The sequence below is a fragment of the Myotis myotis genome, unplaced genomic scaffold, assembly GCF_014108235.1.
Source record: "Myotis myotis isolate mMyoMyo1 unplaced genomic scaffold, mMyoMyo1.p scaffold_m19_p_6, whole genome shotgun sequence".
NCBI classification, from domain to species: Eukaryota; Metazoa; Chordata; class Mammalia; order Chiroptera; family Vespertilionidae; genus Myotis; species Myotis myotis.
In genome coordinates, this window is record NW_023416368.1 from 80,129,371 (window position 1) to 80,155,308 (window position 25,938).

Consider the following 25,938-nt stretch of genomic DNA (forward strand, 5'->3'; position numbering starts at 1 on the left):
GATGGAGGGTTGAAGCAGCAGAGTGACAATGTGGATGAAGAGTAGAAGCGGGACTTTCTGATGGTTTGTCCCAGCACAAAGGAACCCAGGACTCCCTGCAGTGGTGGTGGCAGTGAGCCTGGGCCGTGGGGTGAATGCAGAGTCGCTGAACCAGGATTAAAGGGAGAGAGGTGTGTAAGGTGAAGCTCCCCATGTGAGGTAAAGGATGTCTGTGGCTGCGGCCAGGACCAGCAAAGGGGTGTTGTCCGGGTGCCTGTAAGAGGCAGGGAGGGGCGCTCCCTCAGGAAGGGGATGGAGGCGGAAGAGGCAAAAGCAAGCAGCCTGCCCTCCAAGGGAAGTAGGAGCAGTCAGGCCCCGGCCACTTCCTATTTCAGTGGATAATGCGCCTGCTACAACCAGCTAGCAAAGGTGCCAGGGTTCAAAGTCACTGTGCTATGTCTTCTTATTTTTATTTTTTTTTAAATCCTCACCCGAGGGTACTTTCCCATTGATTTTTAGAGTGGAAGAGAGAGGGAAAGACAGAGAGAAACATCAGTGTGAGAAACACATCGATTGGTTGCCTCTTGAACACGCCCTGACCAGGTCCCAGGCCCGAGAGGAGCCTGTAAATGAGGTACGTGCCCTCTACGGGAATTGAACCCGGGACCCTTCGGTCCACAGGCCGATGCTCTATCCACTGAGCCAAACCAGCTTGGGCTGCACTACACCTTCTAAATCTTCTGTGCAGCATTGGGGACACCTTGGGGTGGTGCCCCTCCCAGAGTTCTCATCCCTGGGTGATGCGATTTCAGAGGATCAAAGCACAAGTGTTTTAAATGGAACCCATGGAACATAACTGGAAAGGAGAACATATCTGTCCCATGTGGGGGATGGAGCAGCCACTCAGAGGCAGGTCAGGTCCTGCTGGGGAGGCGGGGCCATCACACAGCCCCTCTCCGCTGAGCTGGCCTGCTTCCTCGGGCCTTCCTCAGCCTCACAGGCCTCAGGAGGCCTCTTCCGGAAGTGGAAGCGCAACCCAGCCTGCTTCTGGGTGGTGGCAGGGGGCCCATGCCCAGGATCTTGTGGATCTGCTGAAATGCCAACATGCCCAGGGCGTGCTGGGGGCAGACAGCCTGGCGGCACCCTCCTGCCTGCGACCGACTCACCCAGCCCCTGGCCCCGCGGCTCGCCAGGCATCCTGCCCTTGCCATCACCCTTCTAGCAACTGCTGAGCTCAGTTACCATCAGGCACGAGGAACTGCACTGGACGCTCAGGCTGCTCAGGGCAGGACTTGCCAGGAAGGCCCTGGGAACACTGCGGGGACCCCAAATCCTGCATCTCCCCGTCTGGCTCTGATCAGAAGCAATTTGAGTTTTTCCATGAAGACAATTCCTAAATGTCAGGCCCGATGGGATTTATGTCGCTGGGGGACTTTCTTACAAACCAAAGGGGAAGCACAGGTGGGGACTTGGCTTTCGTGCTTGAGGCTGGCCAGCCGCAGCGGGGTGTTTACAGAGCACGTGTGTGTGTGTGTGTGTGTGTGTGTGTGTGTGTGTGTGTGTGTGTGTGTGTGTATGTGTGTATATGTGTTGTCCGTGTGCATGTGTGTGTGCATGTGTGTGTATGTGTGTGCGCACGCGTGCGTGTGTGTGTGTGTGTGTGTGTGCGCGCGCGCGCGCGCGCGCGCGCGCGGTGGGAACAGCCAGGTCAGTCCCTGCCAGTGAGGCCCCAGGTCTGCGCCTCGTCACTGTGGTGGCTTCAGCTCTGAGCCAAGCCGCCCAGCCCTCAGAGGCAGTCTTGTCACCCAGGGGCCACTCTCCCACAGGCCCCCCGCCTCTGCAGGGGAGGGAAGTGGAACCCCAGACCATTTCTTGGGAAGTTGCATAGCTGCAACTGGGTCGGGGGGGGGGGGGGGGGGGGGATGCCGCCCACAGCCTGGCTGAGCTGGCCCGGAGCTGGGGAGCCCCAGGGGCTGGCCATCCTACCTGGGCGCTGGCTGTGATGTCTTCCCGCTGCTGGAGGGTCATGGACTCGAGCGCGTCCGTCTGGTCTCTCTCACAGGATCCCCGAGCCCAGGCCCATCTTTGCGAGGGGGTGGGGGTGGAAAGAAGATAGAGCACCCTCGTGAGAGACTGCCACCGCCCGGGCCTGAGGGTCCCAGCACGGGGTGTGTGACTGTACCCTCTGCACCCACGGATCTCCCCTGGAGGCATCTCACCTGGGCCACACCTCCCTCTGACCCCGGAAGTACAGCCAGCAGAACGCCTTCCTGCAGGTGTGTGTGTGTGTGTGTGTGTGTGTGCGAGCGCGCGTGCACGAGCATATAGTCATACAACAGGCTCACACCTCAGGCCAGTGTTTTCTCTCCTTTCACTTCATATGATATCATCCATGTCACTAAAAGGGCTGGAAAACAGCACCTCTGTCTCTGACATCTCATGAGAGCACAGATGCTTCTCTCCCGTTCTGCTTCGGCAAGCCACACTGTGGGGAACATCTCCGCTCGAGCCGGTTATCCGTGTCTGCTGCTTTCCTTCAGAAATACTCCCGCCAAGGCCATCACCTGCGACACCCGGCCTCCCGAAAGGGTGGGCTGCCACCAGAGAGTGGGTGCTCAGCCGACAGACGACAGATGAGGGCAGGACCCTTGCTGCCCCATCTGCCCTGGACCTTGCCCTCCTTTGTGGTGAGAGAGTTCCACCTGCTACTGGGCTGTTCCTTTCCCCTGGGGGTAGAGGGTGGCGTGTCTGAGTCCCTCCTCCCATTTGGGTTGGACGCTGTTCTTGAGTGTTGGCGAGAGGGTCCTGTACCTCACTATGACCCTGTCTCTGCCATGTGCCCAGGATTCTGGGCTCCCCAGCTGACGGGGACTGACCTGTCATGAGTGTCCCTGAGGCCACACACTCCAGGACCCCTCACACGGGGTCCCCGGGGCTCAGGGGCCCCAGGGCACTGCTCAGAGCCTTCTCCACCAGCAGCTCATGGCCTGGGCCAGGCAGGATGGAGAAGGAGACGCTGCCTTTGAGGAGAGCGCGTGGCCAGTTCCCCTCCCACTGGAGGGCTCTGTGGGCTCAGCTGGGGTTTCAGGGACCTCAGGACAGGCAGCCCCTCCCAGCTCTTTCTCTAAATCCCACCCACTCTTGACCTCCTCAGAGTAGGGAGGTGTCACAGAGGCCTCCACACCTCCTGGTGTGGCCAAGGGCAATTTTCTTCACTCTCTAACCCTCAGTTGCCCCATTGGCAAAATCCCATCAATTGTAACATTGCAAACTAGGGGGTCAAGGGTTAAAAGAAACTTGTTCGATGAGGAATCTCAGAGGGAAGAGGGGTAGAGGGTGTGTGTGTGTGTGTGTGTGTGTGTGTCGGGGGTAATCAACCAAAGACCTTGTATGCATATATGCATAACCCCTGGACACAGACAATAGGGTGCTGAAGGCCTGGGGCAGGCTGGAGAGGGTCAATGGGGGGAAAAGGGGGACATATGTAATATTTTCAACAATAAAGAATTATTAAAAAAAAACCCAAAACTTGATCTCTGTGACCTGTGGTACATTTAGCCAGTAGCATGCCAGTTCAAGACAGCGAGGTCAAGGGAGTAAGAAAATACAGTTAGCCTGGCCAGCATGGCTCAGTGGTTGAGTGTCATGGTTCCTAGTCAGGGCACACGCCCAGTTGTGGAGTTGATCCCCAGTGCGGGGTGTGCAGGAGGCAGCAATTGATGATTCTCTCTCATCATCCATGTTTCTATCTCTCTCTCCCTCTCCTTTCCTCTCTAAAATCAATAAAAATATATTTAAAAAAAAGAAAAAGCAGTATAAAAAATAAAAAGAGCCCTAACTGGTTTGGCTCAGCGGATAGAGCATCAGCCTGCGGACTGAAGGGTCCCAGATTCGATTCCGGTCAAGGGCATGTACCTTGGTTGCAGGCACATCCCCAGTGGGGGGCGGGGGGGCGGTGCAGGAGGCAGCTGATCGATGCTTCTCTCTCATAGATATTTCTAACTCTCTATCCCTCTCCCTTCCTCTCTGTGAAAAATCAATAAAATATATTTTTTAAAAATAATTAAAAAAGAAAATACAGTCAAGGGAGGCTGCACTCCAGAGCAGGCCTCTTCCTGGTGCCCAGGGGCCCCTGGGATACCCCTGCCGTGACCTGCCTCTCCTGGGCACGCAGGCTGATGCCAGCCGCTCGGGGGAAAGCCAAGCGCTGGGAGGGGAATCTGCTGTCCAGGAGGAGATAAGGCCCTCGTGGGCTTCCCAGAGCAGGCTGGCTGCCTGGCGCTGCCTTACCCAGTCTGGCAGGGCCCCACAGGTTGGCACACGCTGGAGAGGTCCCCAAAAACCCTGATGACGATTACACAGGGCTGTGGGCCGCCAGCTCGTGCCTTTGGGAGAAGAAGCACACAGTTAGCTCTGGAAACCACATGCACATGGGTGGGTGTGAGGCCAAGGGAACGAGGGTGGACCCTGGGGCGGTGAGCCGGCCAGACTCCTGTCTTGGCAGTGGAGGTTAGGGAGGGTCTCCGGGGGGCACAGTCGGCCTGGAGGGTGGTGGCTGGGAGTGGACTCCACTCCCAAATGGGCACAGGCCAACAGAACTGGCCCTGCTCTGATTCCAACCCATCTGCCACAGTGGCAGGAGACGTGAGCCAAACAGCTAGCCCAGGAGTCGGCTAAGGAGGCAGCGACAGGACAGGCATGTGTGAGCCCCCCAGCCCTCCTCCTAACCTGGAACCACTTCGCATGGTGGAGGGCGGCCAGCGACTGGAGACACTTCCTGGCTCAAGATGTCCCCTGGTCAGGCAAGGCACTTCCATTCCTTCTAGAAGAAATGGGCATGCGAGCGAGGTGCCCTTTCCCGCTTTGCTCCTTCCCTGGGCCACATGGGCCTCGTTTTATTTCCCCAGAAGACACGCGCTTCCTCCCAGATCTCCTTTCCTCTGGGCCCTGCAGGGACAGAGAAATCATTTCTGTGAAATCCTCTCTCCTCTGAAGCCAGTGCCCACCAGGAAGGCCTTTAATGCTTATGATGAGCGCCTCAGGGCTGACTCCTCTGTTAGCAAACTACGGTGCCAACGGGAAACTATAAACTAAGCCAGATTTCCAGAAACTTCCAGCTGCATAATTAAAAGGGAGAAAGTGGGCCCTGGCCAGGTGGCTCAGTTGTAGGAGCATTGTCCCGTATACCAAAAGGTTGTGGGTTCAATCCCTGGTCAGGGCACATACGGGAGGCAACCAATAGATGTTTTTCTCTCACATTGATGTTTCTCTCTCTTTCTCTCTAAACATATCCTTGGGTGAGGATTTTTTTAAAAAGGGGAGATCCAACACACTTTCTTGATAAAAACTCTCAGCAAAGTGGGAATAGAGGGATCATACCTCAACATAATAAAAACCTTATATGACAAACCTACAGCCAACATCATACTCAATGGGCAAAAACTAAACTCATTTCCCCTAAGAACAGGAACAAGACAGGGATGCCCACTTTCACCACTCCTGTTTGACATAGTACTGGAAGTGCTAGCCATAGCAATCAGAGAAGAAAAAGAAATAAGAGGCAACCAAATTGGAAAAGAATAAGTAAAACTGTCCTTATTTGCAGATGACATAATATTATACACAGAAAACCCCAAAGACTCCATCAAAAAACTACTAGACCTAATAAATGAATTTGGCAATGTAGCAGGATACAAAATTAACACCCAGAAATCTATGGCCTTTTTCTACACCAATAATGAACTCACAGAAAGAGAAACGAAAAAAAAAAAAATACCATTTATCATTGCACCAAAAAAACTAAGATACCTAGGAATAAACTTAACTAAGGACATAAAAGACCTGTACTTGGAAAACTACAGGACATTGAAAAAAGAAATAGAGGAAGACATAAACAAATGGAAGAACATACCATGTTCATGAATTGGTAGAATCAATATCATTGAAATGTCTATACTACCCAAAGCAATCTACAGATTCAATGCAATCCCCATTAAAATACCAACGGCATATTTCAAAGATCTAGAACAAACTCTCTAAAAGTTCATCTGGAATAAAAAAAAGACCCCGAATAGCCACAGCAATCCTGAGAAAGAAGAACAAAGTTGGAGGAATCACAATACCTGATATTAAGCTATATTACCAAGCCACAGTTCTCAAAACTGCCTGGTACTGGCACAAGAACAGACATATAGACCAATGGAACAGAACAGAGAACCCAGAAATCTACCCAAGCCATTATGCTCAATTAATATTTGACAAAGGAGGCAAGAGTATACAATGGAGTCAAGACAGTCTCTTCAATAAATGGTGCTGGGAAATTTGGTCAGATACATGCAAAAAAATGAAACTAGATCACCAACTTACACCATACACAAAAACAAACTCAAAATGGCTAAAGGACTTAAATGTAAGACAGGAAACCATAAAAACCCTACAAGACTCCATAGGCAGCAAAATAGCAGACATATGTCATAGCAATATCTTTACAGACACAGCTCCTAGGGCAATGGAGACTAAGGAGAAAATAAACAAATGGGACTACATCAAAATAAAAAGCTTCTGGCCAGGCTGGCATGGCTCAATGGTTGAGTGTTGACCTATGAACCAGGAGGTCAAGGTTCGATTCCCAGCCAGGGCACATGCCCAGGTTGTGGGCTCAATCCCCTGTGTGGGGCGTGCAGGAGGTAGCCGATCAATGATTCTCTCTCATCATTGATGTTTCTATCTCTCTCTCCCTTTCCCTTCCTCTCTAAAATCAATAATAAAAAAATATTTTTAAAAAAGCTTCTGCACAGCAAAAGAAACCATCAACAAAATAAGAAAGCCCACTGCATGAGAGAACATATTCGCCTGATATTTCTGATAAGGGTTTAATCTTTAAAAGTTACAGAGAACTCATACAACTTAACAAAAGGAAGATAAACGATCCAATCAAAAAATGAGCAAAGGATCTAAATAGACACTTTCGAAAGAGGACATACAGAAGACCCAGAGACATATGAAAACATGCTCAAAGTCACTAATCATCTGAGAGATGCAAATCAAAACAACAATGAGGTACCATCTCACACCTGTCAGAATGGCTATCATCAACAAATCAACAAATGACAAGTGCTGGCGAGGATGTGGAGAAAAAGGAACCCTCATGTACTGCTGGTGGGAATGCAGACTGGTGCAGCCACTGTGGAGAACAGTGTGGAGTTTCCTCAAAAAGTTAAAAATGGAACTCCTATTTGACCAAGTAATCCCACTTCTAGGACTATATCCCCAAGAAACCAGAAACACCAACCAGAAAGGATATATACACCCCTATGTTCATAGCAGCACAATTTAGAATAGCTAAGATTTGGAAACAACCTAAGTGCCCATCAGCAGATGAGTGGATTAAAAGACTACGGTGCATCTACACAATGGAATACTATGCCGCTATAAAAAAGCAGGAACTTGAACCATTTGCAACAGCGTGGATGGAACTGGAGAGCATTATGCTAAGCGAAATAAGCCAGTTGGAGAAAGATAAATATCACATGATCTCACTCATATGTGGGATATAATGATCAATATAATTTGATGAACAAGAATAGATCCAGAGACAAATGGCAGGGGAGGGGGAAGGACTTGTATGCATGCATATTAGCATAACCAATGGACACAGACACTGGGGTGGTGGGGGCTTGCCTGGGGTGGGAATGGCTGCGGGGGGGCGGGGGGAGCGGAAATGTCAATTGGGGAAAAAGGAGACGTAAAATTTTAGCCAATAAAAAAATTAATTAATTAATTAAGTGGAGAAAGTGGATCTGATTAGAACACATCCCATCATTGATAACAAAGGCCTCCATGTTTGAGAGAAATTCAGATCCATTTTTTTTTTCCTACTATGGTTACTTCAAGAATATTCTCTTCTCCTTCTAGGACACCCTGGTTTATTTAGGTCACATGACGGAGCACAGGTTTCACTTTCACCCATAAATATCACCACGGGTCCTGTGTGTGTTGCCTCCCTGTCACAGGTTGGGGTGGAAGTGGCAGGGGTGTGTCTTTGAGGAGGGGTTAGAACAGTGATGGTGAACCTATGACACACGTGTCAGAGGTGACACGCGAACTCATTTTTTGGTTGATTTTTCTTTGTTAAATGGCATTTAAATATATAAAATAAATATCAAAAATATAAATCTTTGTTTTACTATGGTTGCAAAGATCAAAAACTTTCTATATGTGACACGGCACCAGAGTTAAGTTAGGGTTTTTCATAATGCTGACACGCTGAGTTCAAAAGGTTCGCCATCATTGGGTTAGAAGCTACCCTCCCCGCAACAGCCAGCCGGGCGTGGAGTGAGGAGACGCCTAAGTGAGGCTGACAGGCTCCTGGGGGTCATGGAAAGTATGTTCGTTACAGAGGGGTTTCCGCATCTTAATCTTTCCGGTCAGCCTCCATCTTGTGACCACAGATGGTTAACACTTTCTAACATTCCCAATCTCCACCTTGTTTGTGTGTTTGAGCACAGCCCAGCAGGGCCTTCAGCTAGAATTTAATGTTGTTCATCACCCCCTGGATTGATTTTTAGACAACTCTCCATTTATGACAATAAATAATGGCTTCCCACTTACAGTCATAGGTTCTCCTCTTTAAAAATGTGTTGCCCTGGCCAGTTTGGCTCAGTGGAGAGCATCCGCCTGCGGATTGAAGGGTCCCAGGTTTGATTTCAGTCAAGGGCACATGCCTGGATTTCGGACTTGATCCCCAGTAGGAGGCATGCAGGAGGCAGCTCTCTCATCATTGATGTTTGTCTCTCTCTCTCCCTCTCCCTTCCTCTCTGAAATCATTAAAAATATATTTTAAAAAAAAATTGTGTTAAAAGTGAATTGATTTAAAGAAAAATGTTGGTAGTAAACAACAATCATGAAGAGGGTTCAAGAATGGATGGAATTTGGAAAATGGTCCTGGGGGCTGTTCCAGGAGGTTCCAGGCTCGATGAGCCTCAGGGTGCTTCCCTGTCACGGCCTTCACCGGTGGCCGTGACTCAAGGCCCTGGCTGCCCTCTGGCCTGGCGCAACACCCCTCCCACTCTCTTGAGCAATGCCAATGTGACTCAAGCTCCGACGCTCATGTCCCGCACGAGCAGTGCTGGGGCAGCAGGTTCTGCTGTGACCTCTGCTGTGGCCTCTGCTGCGGGCAGATGGACAATCTGAGCTCCTGGGACCTGGCACAACTGGTTTCCACTGGGCAGGTGTCCGCACTGGATTGGAGGCAAGGGAGGAGCATGGTGCTGCACGAGCAAGGCCCAGGAGCACACCACAGCCTGGTTCTGAGCCCGCCTGACACTGTCACTAGCTCATTTCCTCCGCTGCCCTGAGGCCCAGCTCTTATCTGAGCAGTGGCATCCGGGGCTGACAGAAGCGCCAGAAGGCTGCACCCCAACCCTCTTCCTCTGCCCAGAGCAGAGTCAGACACTTCCCTAAGCCACCTGGTGTGTGGGAGGGGGCTGGACAGAAGGGCCTGGCTGCACCTCTGTCCATAGATGGATCCTCCGGCATTAGGGGCAAGGTGACAGAGACAGTGACCCGTATTCTGGGCTCCTCACAGGATGAGATGATGATGTTGGCTTCAGGACCAGAGGAGACCTCTACTTGTCCTCCGTTACCATCTGTGAGGTGCAAACACAACACTAGGCTGAGTCACTCCAGCCGAGAGACGGCTGCAAGCAGCAAGGACATGGTCAGGTGGCAGGCCCTGTGCTGGGCGCCTGGAGCCTCCATGGGGCTGAGACATAGCCCGCCCTCCAGCAGTACACACACAGACGAACCCTGCAAATAAGGTGCCTTCACATGTAAAAAATGCCCTTAATAATGACAGCAATCCAATAAACTTTTAAAAAGCAACAGCTGGCCACTGATATCACAGATAGTTGGAAGGAAAGGAAACAGGAGTGTCCCTTTTTACACCATGACACAGATGACCCCCACGTAAGAGAGAAGCCCATTAAAACTATAATGAGGCACCATCATCACCTGTGAGAAGTCTGAGGGGCGCTGACCTGGCAACACTTACCAGGAGCTCCAGGCTTGTGCCTCTGACCCACTGACCCTGCCGTCGGCTGAGCTCTCACGTGTGTGGAGCGGCGTGTACAAGGCCATTGACTTTGTGCAGCCTCAATGGTAATGCAGGACCCTGGGAACAGCCTAAATGTCCTCGGTCAGGACACGTGCCTCCCCCTGCCTGTTGGCCATGGCTCCCTCCCTCCACCTGGCATCAGGCTTTCATTTCCTCACAGCCGATAAACTACAGTTAGGTGCTAGGTGTCTATCTGGTCCTGGCCAGCGTGCTCGCTAAGCCAGCAGGAGGCGCGAGGCAGCATTTTCGCAGGAACAGTGCCCGACACAGCAGGAAGAGCCCGCCTGGGACTGACGGTTTTACCTAAGATGATCGATGCCAATCATGACCTGATCTTGCTCTCCCCAGTGGTCCTGAGAAATGGACTCCGACTAGGGCAGGAGCTGCTCGAGCGGAGAACCCGGTCCATCTCCCACAGGCCTCCCGGCTCGGCTCCTTCCTTTGCTCTCCCCGGAATCTCAGTCAGCGAGGCAGCAAACGTGCCCGTGCGTCACCATGTGCCCTCCCCGTGGCCGGTCACCGCTCCCGTGGCGGGACATTTACATTTTCCCTGAACTCGCTTTACACGGAACCCTCAAGTTTCTACCTCTTTCTCCTTGCAACTGTTTATACAAACAAACTGATTGTATCTAATAATGACCACTCTTGTTTCTTAAAATCCTGTGGAAACAAAGTCATGGCTGCCAGGGAGCCTGAGGGGCTGGCAGCACCCCCCACCCCCACACACCCCACACACCCCCAGAGGTGACCTGCCCTTACCAGGAGCTGCCGGGGCAGCTGCTCCGTGACCCTCTGCAGCAGGCATGGGTGGGCTTCTGGGAGCAGAGCAGGATTAGCTGCACTGTCCTGTCTCCCTGAAGGAGGAGGCCTTTGGCCAGGAGGCCGACCTGCATCACGCCTTTCAGGATCCGAGCAGAGGGGCCGATACCGCTGTGAAGACAAATAAAAATGCACGTGTAAGAAGAAGGGTTGGGGAGAAAGGGAGCATGTGGCCCTGCCCTGGGTCAACAGCTTGCTGGGCCCTTTGTGCCTCAGCTTCCTCATCTGTGAAATAGGCCTTTCTGAGTCCCGTTTCTCAGAGTGCACTTGACGAAAGGAGACATGAGAAGCTGTACCTGGGAACAGCACTGGGAACCAAAATGTTTACTCTCTTTGAATAAAGGCAGTGTTTATTAAAATACATTTCATTTTCAAAATTGAGCTCTCAGCTGTTAAAGTGTGTGTATATATATTTTGGGGACACCCTGTATGTGCTCAGTAAGGGCTGGTGGTGGTTACTATTTTCTGATAAACTGCATTCTGAAAAAGGCCAATGATGGCAACCCCAGTGACCCCTGGTCCTCAGCCAGTTGGTGCCACCTTGGTCAGCCCTTGGGTTTGGGCACCTTCTAAGCCATCTCTAGTGTCACTTCACTCCCATCTCAACCCTTGGCGAGCAGGCCCATCCAGGTGCGCAGGCCACAGCGCCCTGAGGGAGATGCCTGCCCAGCCTCGCTCTCTGCAGATCAGGCCGGCTTCCTGCAGTGTGAACGTGACTGGCACGTCTGCCCTACATCTAACCTCCCGGCACTGGCCCTCTGCAGGACAGGACACCCGTGCTTATGCCCTGGCCTGAAGCCCCCGGCCTGACCCGCTGGGCTCCATGCCACCATCCTCTCCCACCACTTCCTCTCAGGCCTTATGAGATTTTCTAGCCCAGCGATTTTCAACCTTTTTCATCTCATGGCACACATAAACTAATACTAAAATTCTGTGGCACTCTAAAAAATATATATTTTTTTGCTGATCTGACCAAAAAAGGTATAATTTTGATTTACAAAAAAATAAATAGTAGTAATTACCTACCCTTTTTGTTCCAGATGACTTTTTAAAAAACCAAGTGCCTATACTTGTAATATAAGGATTTCTGGTTAATTTCCAAAAATTAACCAATCGCCCTGGCCAGGTGGTTCAGTTGGTTGAAGCATCGTCCCTTACACCAAAAAGTTGTAGGTTCAATTCCCGGTCAGGGCGCATTCCTGGGTTGGGGCAGGTACGGGAATCAATGTTTCTCTCTTTCTTTCCCCCCTTCTTTCTCTCTCTTTAAAATCGATTAAAAAAAAAAATCGATTAAAAAAACACAACATATCCTTAATTATAAACAAAACAAAGTTAACCAATCAGATACAGCCTTATTATTCACGTGATCAATAAGATACAACTCTATTATATGATCTAGAGTTAAGGTTAAAGACAGGGCATTTACACCCGATGGGCTATTGTTGTGTTGGCTGTTGTCATTTTTTTGTTTGACAACCTAAGGGAAAAGAGGCCAGTGCCCTGACTAAACAGTCAGGTAGTGTGGCGCACTGGCTGAAACTGCTGCTCTAGCCCCAGCCCCTTCCTGTTTCTCCGCAGCCCACTAGGTTCTTCCTCTGCTCCAGTTCCCAGGCCTGGTGCCTGGGGCGCTCTCTCGTGATGGATCTCTAGACAAATGTCCCATCTCTGCTCCAGAAGCTGCCACTAAGCACCACTTGGTTTTCTTTGTGACATTTCTAGGGATAGGAGACAACCTTTTCATTAAAAAATGTGTTAATATAGTCTTATCCATTTGGGGACTACAGAGCCCTCTGGCAAAATCTAGACCAGGGACGTCTGGATTAGGGAACAGGACCAGACTCTGCAACTGAGACTCAGAAAGCAGAGAAAGCAGAACACGGGGCGGGGATATGTATGTGTGTGTGTGTGGGTTGGGGGGATGTGCTACAGATATGTGACTTAGAGGTTTGTCAACAAATTTGAATCCCAATTCACACAAGCTAGAGAACAAAGAAACAAACCCCAGAAAACAAACAAAAAACACATGTTATGATATCTATGGGACGAGTGGAAATTTCAACATTGACTGGATATCTGATGATGTTAAAGAATTACTGTTAATTTTTGCCCTGGCAGGTGTGTTCAATGGTTAGAGTGTCGGCCTGTGCTCCAAGGGGTCTCAGGTTTGATCCCCGGTCAAGGGCATGTACCTGGGTTATGGGTTCAATCCACAGCCCCTAGTGCAGGGGTGGGCAAACTTTTTGATTCGAGGGCCTCAATGGGTTCTTAAACTGGACCAGAGGGCCGGAACAAAAGCATGGAAGGAGTGTTTGTGTGAACTAATATAAATTCAAAGTAAACATCATTACATAAAAGGGTACGGTCTTTTTTTTTTTTTAGTTTTATTCATTTCAAACAGTCCGGCCAGCGGGCCGTAGTTTGCCCACGGCTGCCCTAGTACCTGGTAGGAGGCAACCAATCAATGTGTCTCTCTCACAATGATGTCTCTCTTTCTCTCTCTCCCACTTCCCCCTCCCTTTTCACTCTCTTTAAGAAGCAATGGAAAAAATATCCTCAGGTGAGGATTACAAAAAAAGAATTACTGTTGATTTTTAAACTTCAAATCATTAAGTGAGGGGGGATTTTGTCCAGAAAATGAGTGGAGATTTAAGAGGCTGGCACCCTTTCTGTCTGCAATACAGACGCCCCTGGGCACCTTCCAGGCACCAGCCCATCCACACAGGCCCAGAGGGCAGACCTGGCCTTGGGAGTGGGGCTGCGGGTACTCTTTTCCGGGTTTGCGCACAAGCACAAAGCCCCAGGCAAGCCTCAGCGTTAGACTGGCTCTACCCTTCAAAGACACACCCGCCCCCTCAGATTCTGCGGTCTTGTGTTTTGGCTTCATGAGGGTGCCAAGGGAAAGATGAAAAAAATGTCTTCTTTGCACTCCTGTCTTCCCTACCAGGAGGGTGAAGAAGGCTGACTTTCCCAAGTAGAGGCAATGTATTGGGGGGTTCGCATGCTTAAGCTGAGGGGTGAGGTCTTTTTATGGTGACACTGTAACTCACAGTGGGAGCAAACACTGTAGTGAAGAGAAACTAAAGTGGAATCAGCGAGACACAGAAGGACACGTACTGCATAATTCCACCTACATGAATGTCCAGAAAGAGGAAGTGCGAAGAGGGTGCCAGGGGTTGGGGCAGGGGGGCAGGGAATTTAATGGGAACAGATTTCTGTTTTAGATGATGAAAAAATTCTAAAATAGATAAGTGGTGGGTGATGGTTGCACAACCTTGTGAATGTACTTAGCACCATTGTATTGTACACATAAAAATGGTTAACATGGTAAACTTCATGTTCTGAGTATTTTACCACAATTAAAAAAATGAAAATGAAAAAGCCACCTAGAGAGAAAGGACCTGGAAAGCTAACTCCCTCTCGGATTATTTTAATTGTATAACGACTCCACACAGGGCACAGGGCCATTCTGCCTCCCCCTCACCCCGGGGCCTTGAACAGTGACTCAGCTGGGCACCAAGGGGCAGCCTCTGCTCCAGGAGGCGGAGGGGTCAGGGCAGAACCACACTTATCCTCGTTTCATAGATGAGCAAACAGAGGTGGTTCATGTTTTGTGAACTGTTTCTAGATGCACCTTTAATGGGAAAAGTAAATTCTGGCCTCGAACAACAGCTCTCCAACTGCGACTGTAACTCCCTCTGAGCCTTGGGCTCCAGCCCTGAGACCAGAGACTCAGTGAACTTACTGCCACGGCCTGGAAAGCCCCTGCTACGCAGAGGCTCAAAGCCATTCAGAGGAAGAGCCACCTCTGCCCCTCCTGGCAGCCACTTCCTGTGAGAACTCTCACCTCCTCCAAGTCACCCCTGGGCCTGGGAAAATGAGGTGACCTCCATTACCTGCGATCACCCCCTCCTGCTCTCTGCCCCTGCCCTTCTCCGCCCCTGTGTCGAACACCAGCTTGAGGGCACACTCCGAGTGAGCACAGCCTTCTGGGCAGCCCGGAGCGCCTCCTCTGTGGGCTAGATGGGGGCGTGCTTGCACCAGACGCGGCGGTCATCACTGGATTCCGGCCGGCGTGTGGGCTGTGAGGAAAGGTGCACGTCACGTTGGCTGAGAGGCCCCAGGCCCCGTGGGCAGCGACAGGAGGCATGTCAGCTCTGCAGAGGTGCAGCACTCGCAGCAGCAGGACATGGGGGAGTGGAGCTGAGGAATGACGGGGACCCCACAGGTGGTGACCCAGTGAGGACACCAGGGCCTCTCCCCTGCTGGCTACAGGGAGCTCAGGGCTGAGGGGGAGGTAGAGGGCTCCCCTATAGCGACACTCCAAGCAAGAGGCTTTTCTGCCAATTCAGTGGGCCTATTCCCGAAGCAAGGTGCAAATCAAAGGTTCCCATCCAACCACAGCCAGCGCAGACAGACAGACACCTGAGGACCCCCAAGAGATATGATAACCAGGGCCTCGGGAAACTAAAGGGATCACTGAGCCTTCCTGGGTGGCCCAGAGGAGTGACAGCACAGCCTTCAAGGCCAGCGTGCTGGCTTCCTGTCTGCTGAGCTATTCGAAAGGGCGGCTTTCAGAGGAGCCAACATGCCCTCCCATGCTGAGCTCACCTCTACCACCATCTGGTGCCCTTTCTCCTCCTACAGCTCAGCCACCTCTGGCACATGCCCTGCCCTGTGGCGCTCCCGCCTTTGCCCTGTCTCGATTTCTGCCCATCATGCGCCCTTATCTTTTTGTTGCGGCTTTTATGGGCCTCATCTCCTTAACTGTTAAATGACCAGGTCTGAAGTGCAGAAGTCCTATCTGATGTGGTCATTTTGCATGGGACAAAACAAGATGCTGAACTGGCTGAACAAAAACACAAAAATGAAAAGAAATGCTGCTGGTGCACTTCCTTTTAGCCACATGCAGTCTTTGGATGAAGTCAGGGAGGCTGGGAACTGTGGAAGTGGCTGGAAGAAGCGTCAGAATTTGAGTTCTAGAAAGCTGTTCAAGACAGGCCTGTGGGGCCACTGCTCAGGCTCTGGGCGACGGCCAAGGAGAGCGCACGCTAGCTCCTAATGCCCCGGAATCACATGCCTTGGGGTGACCTGGCTTTCTAGGGCACCAATTCCTTTTCCCACCCTCCTTCCCACAGCAAAAGGGGCTGCTCAGCAAGAAATGCCGCTGCCTCCCTTGGCCTTCCTTCCAAGACCTGAAACCCAGTGTGTGCACCTTCCAGCAAGCTCCGGATGACTCACTGAGGTCTGCCAAGGATGTGTGTGCAAATGTGAGATGGAGAACTGGCTGAGGTCATGAAACCTGGCCCTGAAAGGCCCACCTGAACCCAGAGATGGAGCAGGGCGCACAACGATGGCCGAGGTTACCCCGGGCATGTAGCCTGGGCCCACTGGCTGTGAGTCACAGCCCCTTCCAGAGGCCTCCAGAGCCTCCTTGGGTGGGCAGCTGTCCTGGCCTCTCTGACTTGTGTGCCAGTTTCCCCTCAAGGGTCTGCAGCCACTGCCGTGGCTCGCGAGGCCCTGAAAGAGCTGTGTCATACAACCTGCTCCGGCCAGAAACCAGGTGGACCTGCTTCCGGTGGCCAGTGTGAAGGAGAGAATGCAATGCAAACCCAGGCTCCCGCAGCCCCTCCACCCCCGTGTGACACTGGCCAGTTGGATACAGGGCCCTGCGAGGCCATTTCCTGTCGGCTTGGGTCATAGCTGAGAGAACAAGGACCACAGTGCTTGGTGCCAACCTGAATGCAACTATGGAGGGGCCCTGGCTACAGGCCCCCGGCTGAGGAAACCCCCACAACAGCCGTTAGGTAATCAACAATGAGACATCAGGTGGCCCAAGGGGCATAGGTAACCTGGCCCCATTAGACAAATCCAGCGAGTCTCTGGAGTTTGTTGTCAAAACTGCTTTATGCTCTTATCTTCAGTATCATGTGATTATTCGAAACACAGTGCTACAGATGCTAAAAATAAAATAAGCCCCCTTCCCATCCCATGGGAGCAAAGAGCAGCGATGGTCGGAGACCTGGGTTCGAGTTCTGCCTCCACTACTTTTGGGAGGCCTGAGCCAGGTACTTCCCCTCGCCTCACCTCAGTTTTTCCATCTGCAAATTGGGACCAATGACAAAGTCTAGGTTAAACAGTCATAATGGATACATCAGGCAATGCACGTGGAGCGGTTATGCAGTGCCTGACGTACAATCCTGGTTATGAACCACTCAGTCTGCATCCCGTGGCAGCCGTCACTTCCCTCAAGTATCTGTTGGTGTGTCCCACCCCCGAGGGAAGCAGGACCAGAGGTGGGGCTTCGAGGAGCCCACCTTAATCTCCTAGCACCCACATAAGTGTGAGAGCCCAGTGTGTTCACTGTGAGCACTGGGGTGTGCATGGGGCTACTCCCAGCATGTGGGAGGTGGCAGCCCAGGGAATTCTCCAGGTCTAGGGTGGGGCTTCAGAGAACCTCCAGCACCTGGGTTTATCCCAGGCTCCATGGGAAGAAATGGTGCTGCCATCCCATTGGTTCTATCAAGGTTTCAGGGAGAGACAACACACATACATGTGCCCTCGTGCCCCATGTAATCCACCCGTGGCCCTGCCTAAACAGCCATGCAGCAGAGGCGCACCTCAACTAGCCGTGTCTGCCTGGGCCCTCACTGCTCCGGGAGGGGCCGCTGACTGCCTTCCCTACCCAGAGTTAAGAGAAGCCCCCTCACCTTGGGGTTTAAGACGAGGTTTCTAAGGCCAACAGTCAGTGCTGTGCTGCTCTCATTTCTTCCACTCAAACACCAGTAGGGCAATCTTAAGGCACTTCTGATGCACACATGACGTTGTAAGTTTAATAACAGGCCTCTCTTGGGCAGGCTCCAACCCGGACCTCTGGCTGGCCACAGGGAACAAGGGAGGGGAGGCATTAGGCATGGGTGGCTGACCTGGGCACCAGCACAGCTGATCTTGCAGATGTCACAGTAGTGAAGCGGGGGGTGCCTGGGCCAACCCTTGGGTTTCAGCAGCCTGGTGGGAACCGGTGGCTTCTTCAGGAAGCTGCTGGAAGAAGTGACACTGGAGCTGTTCCCTGAGCCACCCCACAGGGACAAGTCCTCAGGCTTTGGGAGTGGAGGTGGTGGAGGTTGCAACTGTGGGGGGAGCAGTGGAGCATCGTAAGGACGGGCTGCTGACATGTCACAGCTTGGGTAGCTTAGTCCTAAGAAGCAGAGAAAAGAAAGAGAGGAAAATGAGTTGGTTTCCAGGACTATGTTCATTTCTGCTGCAAATTGAGTAACAGGCTTCACCCACTTTCATGCTCAAGGAAACCACCATCTCACCTGAGAACAGGGTGGAGGCAAAGCTATAGGAGGTTGAGGATGAGGAAGGCAGGGTGGACACAAAGATGGAGGCCTGGATGCTGGATGCTGAGGGTTAGGTGTAACTGGAGGATGGGCCGCTGGCTGGCTGTGCCTCCTAGTAGTGGGTGCCACTGTGGGGGCTGCACTTGGCTGTACCCATCGCTGGGCTGACAATTAGCTCCTTTGGCCCCTGGAGAGCAAGCAGAGACCCTCTAAAGAACCACACTTTACCCCAGGGATCGAGAGCGAGAGCCACATTCCCTATGACCACCTCAACCAGCCTCCCCAGCTACCAGAGCAAACACAGCCGCCCGCTGAGGATGAGCCACAGGCACAACTGGCCAAGGCCCGCTGGATGTCTAAGTCTCAGCTGAAGCCTGGAGCCCTGGGCCTGCGGTCCCGAGCTCTGATCCCGGCTGGGACTCATGTGTGACCTGTGCCCACCACTCCTTTCCAGACTCTTCTTCCTCCTCCGTGTCATGGGTATGAAGGGGAAGCATGTGTATCTCTTCCACTTCTCAGATCCAAGTCCTCACAGAACTTACCCCTTCCACTCTGGAAAAGCTTCCTTGGAAAACACGTTCAGCTCCATTTTTCGTTCTCTCTGTCTTTCTTTCTCTGTCTCTGTCTCTCTCTGTCTGTCTCTCTCTCTGATACACACACACACACACACACACACACACACACACACACACCCCTATTTGAAAAGATAGCCCTGACACTCACATTATTTACTCCTGACTTTCCTATGAATCTGGAATGTTTAAATGTGACTTTAATGTGGTGACTCCAGGCCCTCACTCCCACCCTCTGACCCTGCAGAGACCCACTGGCTGGCAGAGTGTGGCCATGGCAGGGAGCTAAAGCTGGCCCACAGCTACTGATGCTGTCAATGGTCAATAGCCATAACTGTCCTGCAAGAGGGTTTCCACGGGAGAGACCCTAAGAGCAGGGAGAAAGGGTGAGGTGTGTCCTCACTTGCCCACACAGGGGCAGGGGTCTCCCAAGGGTCTGGGTTCCAGGGCACCAGGGAGCATGGCTGGATTTTGGTTTAGAGGGGGATTCAGGCTGTGGGTGGATCAGGGACTCCATGGAGGCAATGACAAAAGCACAGAGGCCAGGAGGCCTTGAGAGGGGACAGAACTGTGGGAGGGTGGGTCTGGAGGGAGAAGTCGAAGGCCTTGGAGAAGCAATGACAAGAGAGGGAGGGTGAGAGGGAACAGAGCCAAATTGTGAAGCTTGGCTAATCAGGTGGCCTGTGGTGCCATGTACTGACCAGCCAGGGACAGCCTGTGGGTGGCAAAGGCTGGAGGGGTGCGGGGTGGACCACGTGCAGCCTGGGTGCTTGGCAATTCCCAGTAGAAATGCAGCGGACAGATCTGTGGCCCAGAACTCCAAGGTGGGGAAAGTGGCATTATCCACACGGGAAGGGCCCAACCAGGACAAGCCCATCCCCAGTCACCTCTATGGACGGGACAGGAGCATGAGGGTAAAGGCGTGTCCTGGACTGTCTGCTAGCACCGGCTGCCCACATGCCTCTTCCCCTCAATACCATCCATGCTTTCAAGGAAGGACTGTTGCTGGTCGGAGAAAGGCAGGCTGACACCTGGTAGGAGGGAGCAGTGGTGGGTGTGGGGCAGACTCCAGGGATCTGCTGTCATAATCGAAGTCCTGGTTGGAATGGGGCTGGCGCCCGTCATACCCTGCTGGGCCACCGGACCTGGGTGGCTGGGTGGCCATGGAGGAAAATGGCAGGGTCACGGCAGGGCTCATTCCAGGCGTGAGCTGGGCAGTGAAGCTGGCTCCAGCAGCAGGGAGGTGGAAAGCCCTGGGAGGCTGAGTGCTAGAACCACAACCAACACGAAAGCCCAGCTGCGGTAGATGGGGCTCTATGTAGAACTTGAGCACATAAACCACAGGAGACACTACCGTCAGCTGCTTCAGATGCCTACATTCATACAGTACCTTCTTTTTGTTGTTTTGTTAATCCTCATTGAGGATTTTTCCTCCCATTGCTTTTCAGAGAGAGTGGAAGGGAGGAGGGTAGAGGAGAGAGACAGAGAGAGAGGAACATCAATGTGAGAGAGACATATCAACTGGTTGCCTCCCGCACGCACCCCAACTGGGAGTGGGAGTGAATCGCAACCCAGGTACGTGCCTTTGACAGGGAATAGAACTCCAGACCCTTCAGTGCAAGGGCCGATGCTCTAACCACTGAGCCACCGTCCAGGGCCATACAGTACCTTCTGCAGCTACTAACACCTGTAGAGACCTTTCAATGAGCACAGGCACAGTGATAAGTTCTCTTCATTAACAAACACAATCTCATGACAACCCTGTGAGGCAGAGACCATTGCTGCCCCCATTTCACGGAAGAGGAACCTGAGGCACGGTATGTGGCTCAACCACATGGGTGGTATTCTTTTTTTTTTTCAACATCAAGATTCCTCAAAGAAAGTTGAACTTTAACAGTATTTTTAAGCCAAAAAACAAGTGGATGACCTGATTATTAAAATACAGAAGACTGGCCTGGCCGGTGTGGCTCAATGGCTGAGCGTCAACCCATGAACCAGGAGGTCAAGGTTTGATTCCAGGTCAGGGCACATGCCCAGGTTCAGGTTTGACCCCAGGAGGGGGTGTGAAGGAGGCAATCAGTCAATGATTATCTCTCATCATAGATGTTTTTATCTCTCTCTCCTTCTCCCTTCCTCTCTGAAATCAATAAAAAATATATATATTTTTTAAATATGGAAGACTGGTTACCACTAAACTAAAAACTTTACTAAGGAGAATCAGCTTTTATTGGTGGCTTGCTCGGTGGGAAGCCCAGCTCTGAGGCTTTATCTACATCACCTCATTCATGCCTTACCACCTGTAGAGAAGGTGCCGGCACCATCCATCGTCCATCTGTCCTCATTGTCGAGCTGAGGAAACTCTCTGAGGATTCAGGCCCAGATCTTTCTGACCCCAGCCACCCATGCTCTGTTAAATATCAGCCACTGGTAGATAGTACTCAATTTTAAAAGCCCATTTGTCAGAGAGGGTATTATCAAAGACTGTAGCCCAATACCAATAAGGATCATGTAAGAAAATTCTGAAACATATACCCCTTGGATAAGGGGGTGGGGGGGTTCAACTGTACTGTATTTAATTTTATGCCAGCTTGATTTATAATGTTAAAATATTTAGGCATATAGTATACTAGAGGCCCAGTGCACAAATTTCATTCACTGAAGGGGGTGTCCCTCAGCCCGGCCTGCACCCTCTCGCACTCTGGGACCCCTCACTCCTTACTGCCTGCCTGGTCACTGCTCCTTAGTGCTGCTGTGGAGGCAGGAGAGGCTCCCGCCACTGCCGCTGTGCTCACCAGCCATGAGCCAGGCTTCTGGCTGAGCAGCACTCCCCCTGTAGGAGTGCACTGACCACCAGGGGGCAGCTCCTGCATTGAGCATCTGCCCCCTGGTGATCAGTGTGCATCATAGCGACCTATTGTTCAGCTGGTCATTCCACTGTTTGGTCGATTTGCATATTAGAGTTTTATTATATAGGATAGACTTCCATTTGTACTTTTGCCCTAAGCCTCCCAAACTAAAAGGCTGATAATTCGTTTGAATGTATCACAATTCATTTGCCTAGTGTCCTAATGGTAGACATTTACTAGTATATATTAGTTATCTATTGCTGAGTTAAAAATTATCACCAGTAATGTGACTTCAAACAATAACTTACCATCTGCCTCAGCTGGTGTGGCTCAGTGGTTGAGCGTCAACCTATGAACCAGGAGGTCACGTTCAATTCCCGGTCAGGGCACATGCCCAGGTTGTGGGCTCCATCCCCAGTGTAGGTGTGCAGGAGGCACCAATCAATGATCCTCTCTCATCATTGATGTTTCTATCTCTCTCTCCCTCTCCCTTCCTCTCTGAAATCAATAAAAATATATTAAAAATAATAATAACCATTTATCATCTTCACAGTTTCTATAAGTCAGGGTTCAGAGTGGCAAGGCTCTGGCTCAGGGTCCTTATGAGACTGCAATCAAGCCGTCGGCTGGGCTCTATTATCTGAAGTCTTGACGGGGTGGTGGGATGTGCTTCCAAGACATTCTTCCTCCAGCCAGAGCGCACCAGGTAGAAGGTGTCCTTGTTATGACCAGCCTCAGACATCACACGGCATAACTTCTGCCACTTTCTGTTAGTTAGACGTGAATCACTAAATCTAACCCACTCTCAAGGGGAGAGGATTCGGCCCCACCTTTTGAAGGGAGGAGTATCAAAGAATCTGTGGACTGATTTTTTTTTTTCTTTGTGTGGACTGATTTTTAAACCACTACACATTATTTGCCATTTTTCTGCTGTTGAAGCAATCCTGCAAGTTATGTTCTATGCAAGTTCTATGTGTGCCTTCTTGTGCCAGCTTCCCTCATGGCTTCTTGTCCAGCCTGGGTCCCACACCACCCACTCCAAATGGGCACAGTCGAGAGGAATGGGGTCGAGCTGGCTGGATTGACCCTCTCCTGAGTCACACGGGAGAGGCGTGTGACTGTCAAGGGAAGGGATGGACATTGGGAGGACATGAAAGGCCATGCCATTGCAGCCACCGGAAGGCTCAACGAGGGGGTCTGATTTGCCCAGGCTGCAAGGGCAGGGACACCCAGTCCAAGCATGAGTACATGGAGCTCCCTGGACTGAGGCCTGCTGCCGCTGCTGCATAAGCCACCAGAACTGCACAGTGACGCTGAGCAGCCAGCTCTGTGGAGGCTCCCGGCTTCCATGCATGCTGATGGCTTCCCCTCCAGCAGGGGATCCCCTTCTGTTCTGAAGCCTTGGCCCATAAAGGGTGCCAACTGAGGGCATCTCTTGGGGTGGAAGGGTATCTCATCCTTCAGCCAATGAAGACTCAAAGGAAGGAGAGACAACCTGTGGAGCCTTACCCACCTTGTTCCCATAGTGACCCAGCTCAGGTCACACGCATTGTCTTCACCTGGAGGAGGGTCCGACCTAAGGAAACCAGTGAGGGTGCATGGTTGTTGACCTTGTTCCGCACCAGAACTCGCATAGGGCAGGGTTTCTTGATCTAGGCGCTGCTGACATTGGACCGGATCTCTGAGGTGGGGTCATCCTGGACACTGTGGGGTGTTGAGCAGCATCAGTGGCCTCTACCTACTTGATGCCAGAAGCACCCCGAGTCATGACAACCACAGACACCCCCACTGTCCAGCTGAGAACTGCTGCTCTGGGACAAGCTCAGTGCCGGGGCACCAGCTGGGCAGCATCACAGGCTGGTTATGCCTGGTCCAGCTTCTAGTCCAGAGGATCACAAGGACACTGTGAGCTGTCTCCGGCAGCATGCCTGTGAGTGTGACTATAAAAGGATATGCTTTTGTTGTATTTGACCTGAATGGTGGTGCTACGCAAACTCAAGTTTGAAGACCATTGTGCTAGATTAAAGGGAGAGATGGGAGTGCACGCGCAGATGGCTGGGCGTCCAAGCCATTATGCCTTGATGTAATTCAGAGGCTGTGGTGGGAGATCTCAGGTGTTCTGCATGCCTACAGGATGATACCCACTGGTATTTTCTTTTGTTTTGTTTTAAGGCACAGACAGCAAGTTTATTTGGTGAATGCTGATGGCAAACATCATCCAAGAGATACAAGCTGGGGAAAGTGCTGTGACAAGAGAGCCTAGGAAGCCTCCGGGGCTGCACACTCAGTCTCACACAGGGAAGGCACAGGGGAATGTCTTCAGCTGTTCAGCACCATGCGGACGAGCTCTTCGTAGCTGACACAACGGTTGCTGTCCTTGTGCCCAGCCACCAGCATCTCTACTTCTTCCTCTATTGTTCTCACCCAGAGTGACAAGAGCATGTCAGATCTCAGCATCCATGACAGTGGCATTCCCTTCCTTGTCAAACACCCTAAGGCCTTCAACATACTCCCCATAGATGCCCTGGTCCTTGTTCTTGGCCAGTCTGCAGCACCGGCAGGAAGTGCTCGAAGTCCAACACCTTCGCATTCATCTCATCACTCTTGGGGTTCCCCAGGACTTTGAGTACCTCGGTGTTGGTGGGGTCCTAACCCAGCTCTCACCACGGCCCCACACTGGCTGTGCAGGATCTTGCCCTCTCCTGTTTACTCAAACAGCTGGAAGGCTTCCTTGAACTCCACGGTCTTGTCCTCAGTCAAGTCAAACATCTTGACTGCTCAGCTCTGCCAAAACTTTTCCTGTAGTAATGGCCCCCATTGGCGGTATCATGAAATGTTTCAGCTGTGGGAAGACTGGTCAGCTGTGAAGAGTACAGGGTCAAGGTCAACATCAGCTTTCAATTCAATGTGGGACAGGGAATGCCCTTGAACTCACCATCTGTGGTAGTGGAGCACCTCTCCAGTGCAAACAGTTGAGATGGTGTGAGGAAGGAGGATGGACTTGCCGACAGCCCAGCAGGTAACAGGAGTACCTCAGTCCCTGAGGCAGGGAGGGTGATTGGGGGGAGGGGGCTCAAACTGGGCCAAGAGAAGGGCGTGGCACAGACACTGGAATGGGAGACAGGCACGAGGCTGACAGGGAAACTGTCCTGTGTGCTGAGGGACAGAGGATGTGTGGGGTAACAAAAAGGCTGGAGGGTGGGCTCTCAACTGCCAGACAGAATCCAGGTTTTATCCAGTAAGCAACGGGGAGTCACCAAGGGAACCCTTGCCAAGATCTGACCTGTTTTAGGATGCTAAGGTGGTTCTGTAAACTAAATTGTGTGCACCACCTCCCCTCCCCCTAAATTCACTGAAGCCCTAATTCCCAATGTATTTGGAGATGGGACCTTCAAAGAGGTAAAATAAAATGAAGTCATAAGTGTGGGGCCCTAATCCTATAGGACGGGTGTCTTTTAGGATTGTACACACCAAGGTTGTGCACACAGTGGGAAGGCCACATGAGGACACAGTGAGAAGGCACCCATTTGCAAGCTGAGGAGAGAAGGTTCAAGAGAAACCAATCCTGCCAGAACCTTGATCTTGAACTTCCAACCTCCAGAACTGGGAGAAATTTATTGTTTAAGCCACCCAGTCTGTGATAGTTTGTTATGGAGACCATGCTGATTAATACAGGCTGTGATGGCTATTGAGGGGAGAAGCTGAGGGCAAGGACTGCTAGAAGACATGAGACATGCATGGGCCTCAATCAGAGTGGTGGAAATGGGAAGAGAATGCAGGAGGCATCATATCACCTGAGAAGTTTAAAGCTAAAGCTGACTCCCAGCAATCTGGGGCTTTGCATAGCAGTCAAGTGTAGTAAATGTTTGATGACAATGATCAAAATGGTGGTTGTGACCTAAAAAGGTCACAACCTTATCCTAATTGCTCATGACCCCACGGCGCCACCAACACACAGCTGTTTGTGGCCTGGGAGGGTAGTGTCACTTCCCTTTTATTTAGCTAAGCAAGCTCTCCCAGGAAGTGGAGCATGGACTGTTTCTTGAATTGGGGGAGTGCATGTACCGAGGGTCTCACACCCATTGTCAGGAGAGAGCTTGGCATGAAGAAGCCCAGATGAAAGGGATAAAGAGAGAAATGGTTTTAAAACACAGTTTGGGAAAATACAGCTACACACTTCGTCTTCTCTGTGTCCTAGCATGGCTGAAGGGGCAAGGGAATTCTCTAGGGTCTCTTTTATAAAGGCACTAATCACATTCATAGGGGCC

General features: G+C 51.5%; 1 protein-coding gene and 1 pseudogene across 1 annotated transcript; both read right to left on the reverse strand.

Moving 5' to 3' along the window:
- Positions 1-503: 503 nt before the first annotated feature.
- On the reverse strand, positions 504-21,166 carry ZFR2 (zinc finger RNA binding protein 2). Its single transcript, XM_036314045.1, is given in 23 exon segments — positions 504-1,005; positions 1,008-1,097; positions 1,966-2,042; positions 2,045-2,062; positions 2,856-3,043; positions 4,077-4,186; positions 4,270-4,307; positions 4,310-4,364; positions 4,708-4,760; positions 9,447-9,608; positions 9,611-9,626; positions 10,853-10,896; positions 10,899-11,023; positions 14,603-14,613; positions 14,816-14,889; positions 14,892-14,991; positions 16,277-16,334; positions 16,336-16,452; positions 16,997-17,010; positions 17,836-18,107; positions 18,229-18,364; positions 19,888-20,121; positions 21,119-21,166. Coding segments are annotated over 23 exon segments (2,163 nt in total). The 3' UTR covers positions 504-882.
- Positions 21,167-23,989: 2,823 nt separating this feature from the next.
- On the reverse strand, positions 23,990-24,439 carry LOC118658527 (annotated as a pseudogene).
- Between the last annotated feature and the right edge of the window lie 1,499 nt (positions 24,440-25,938).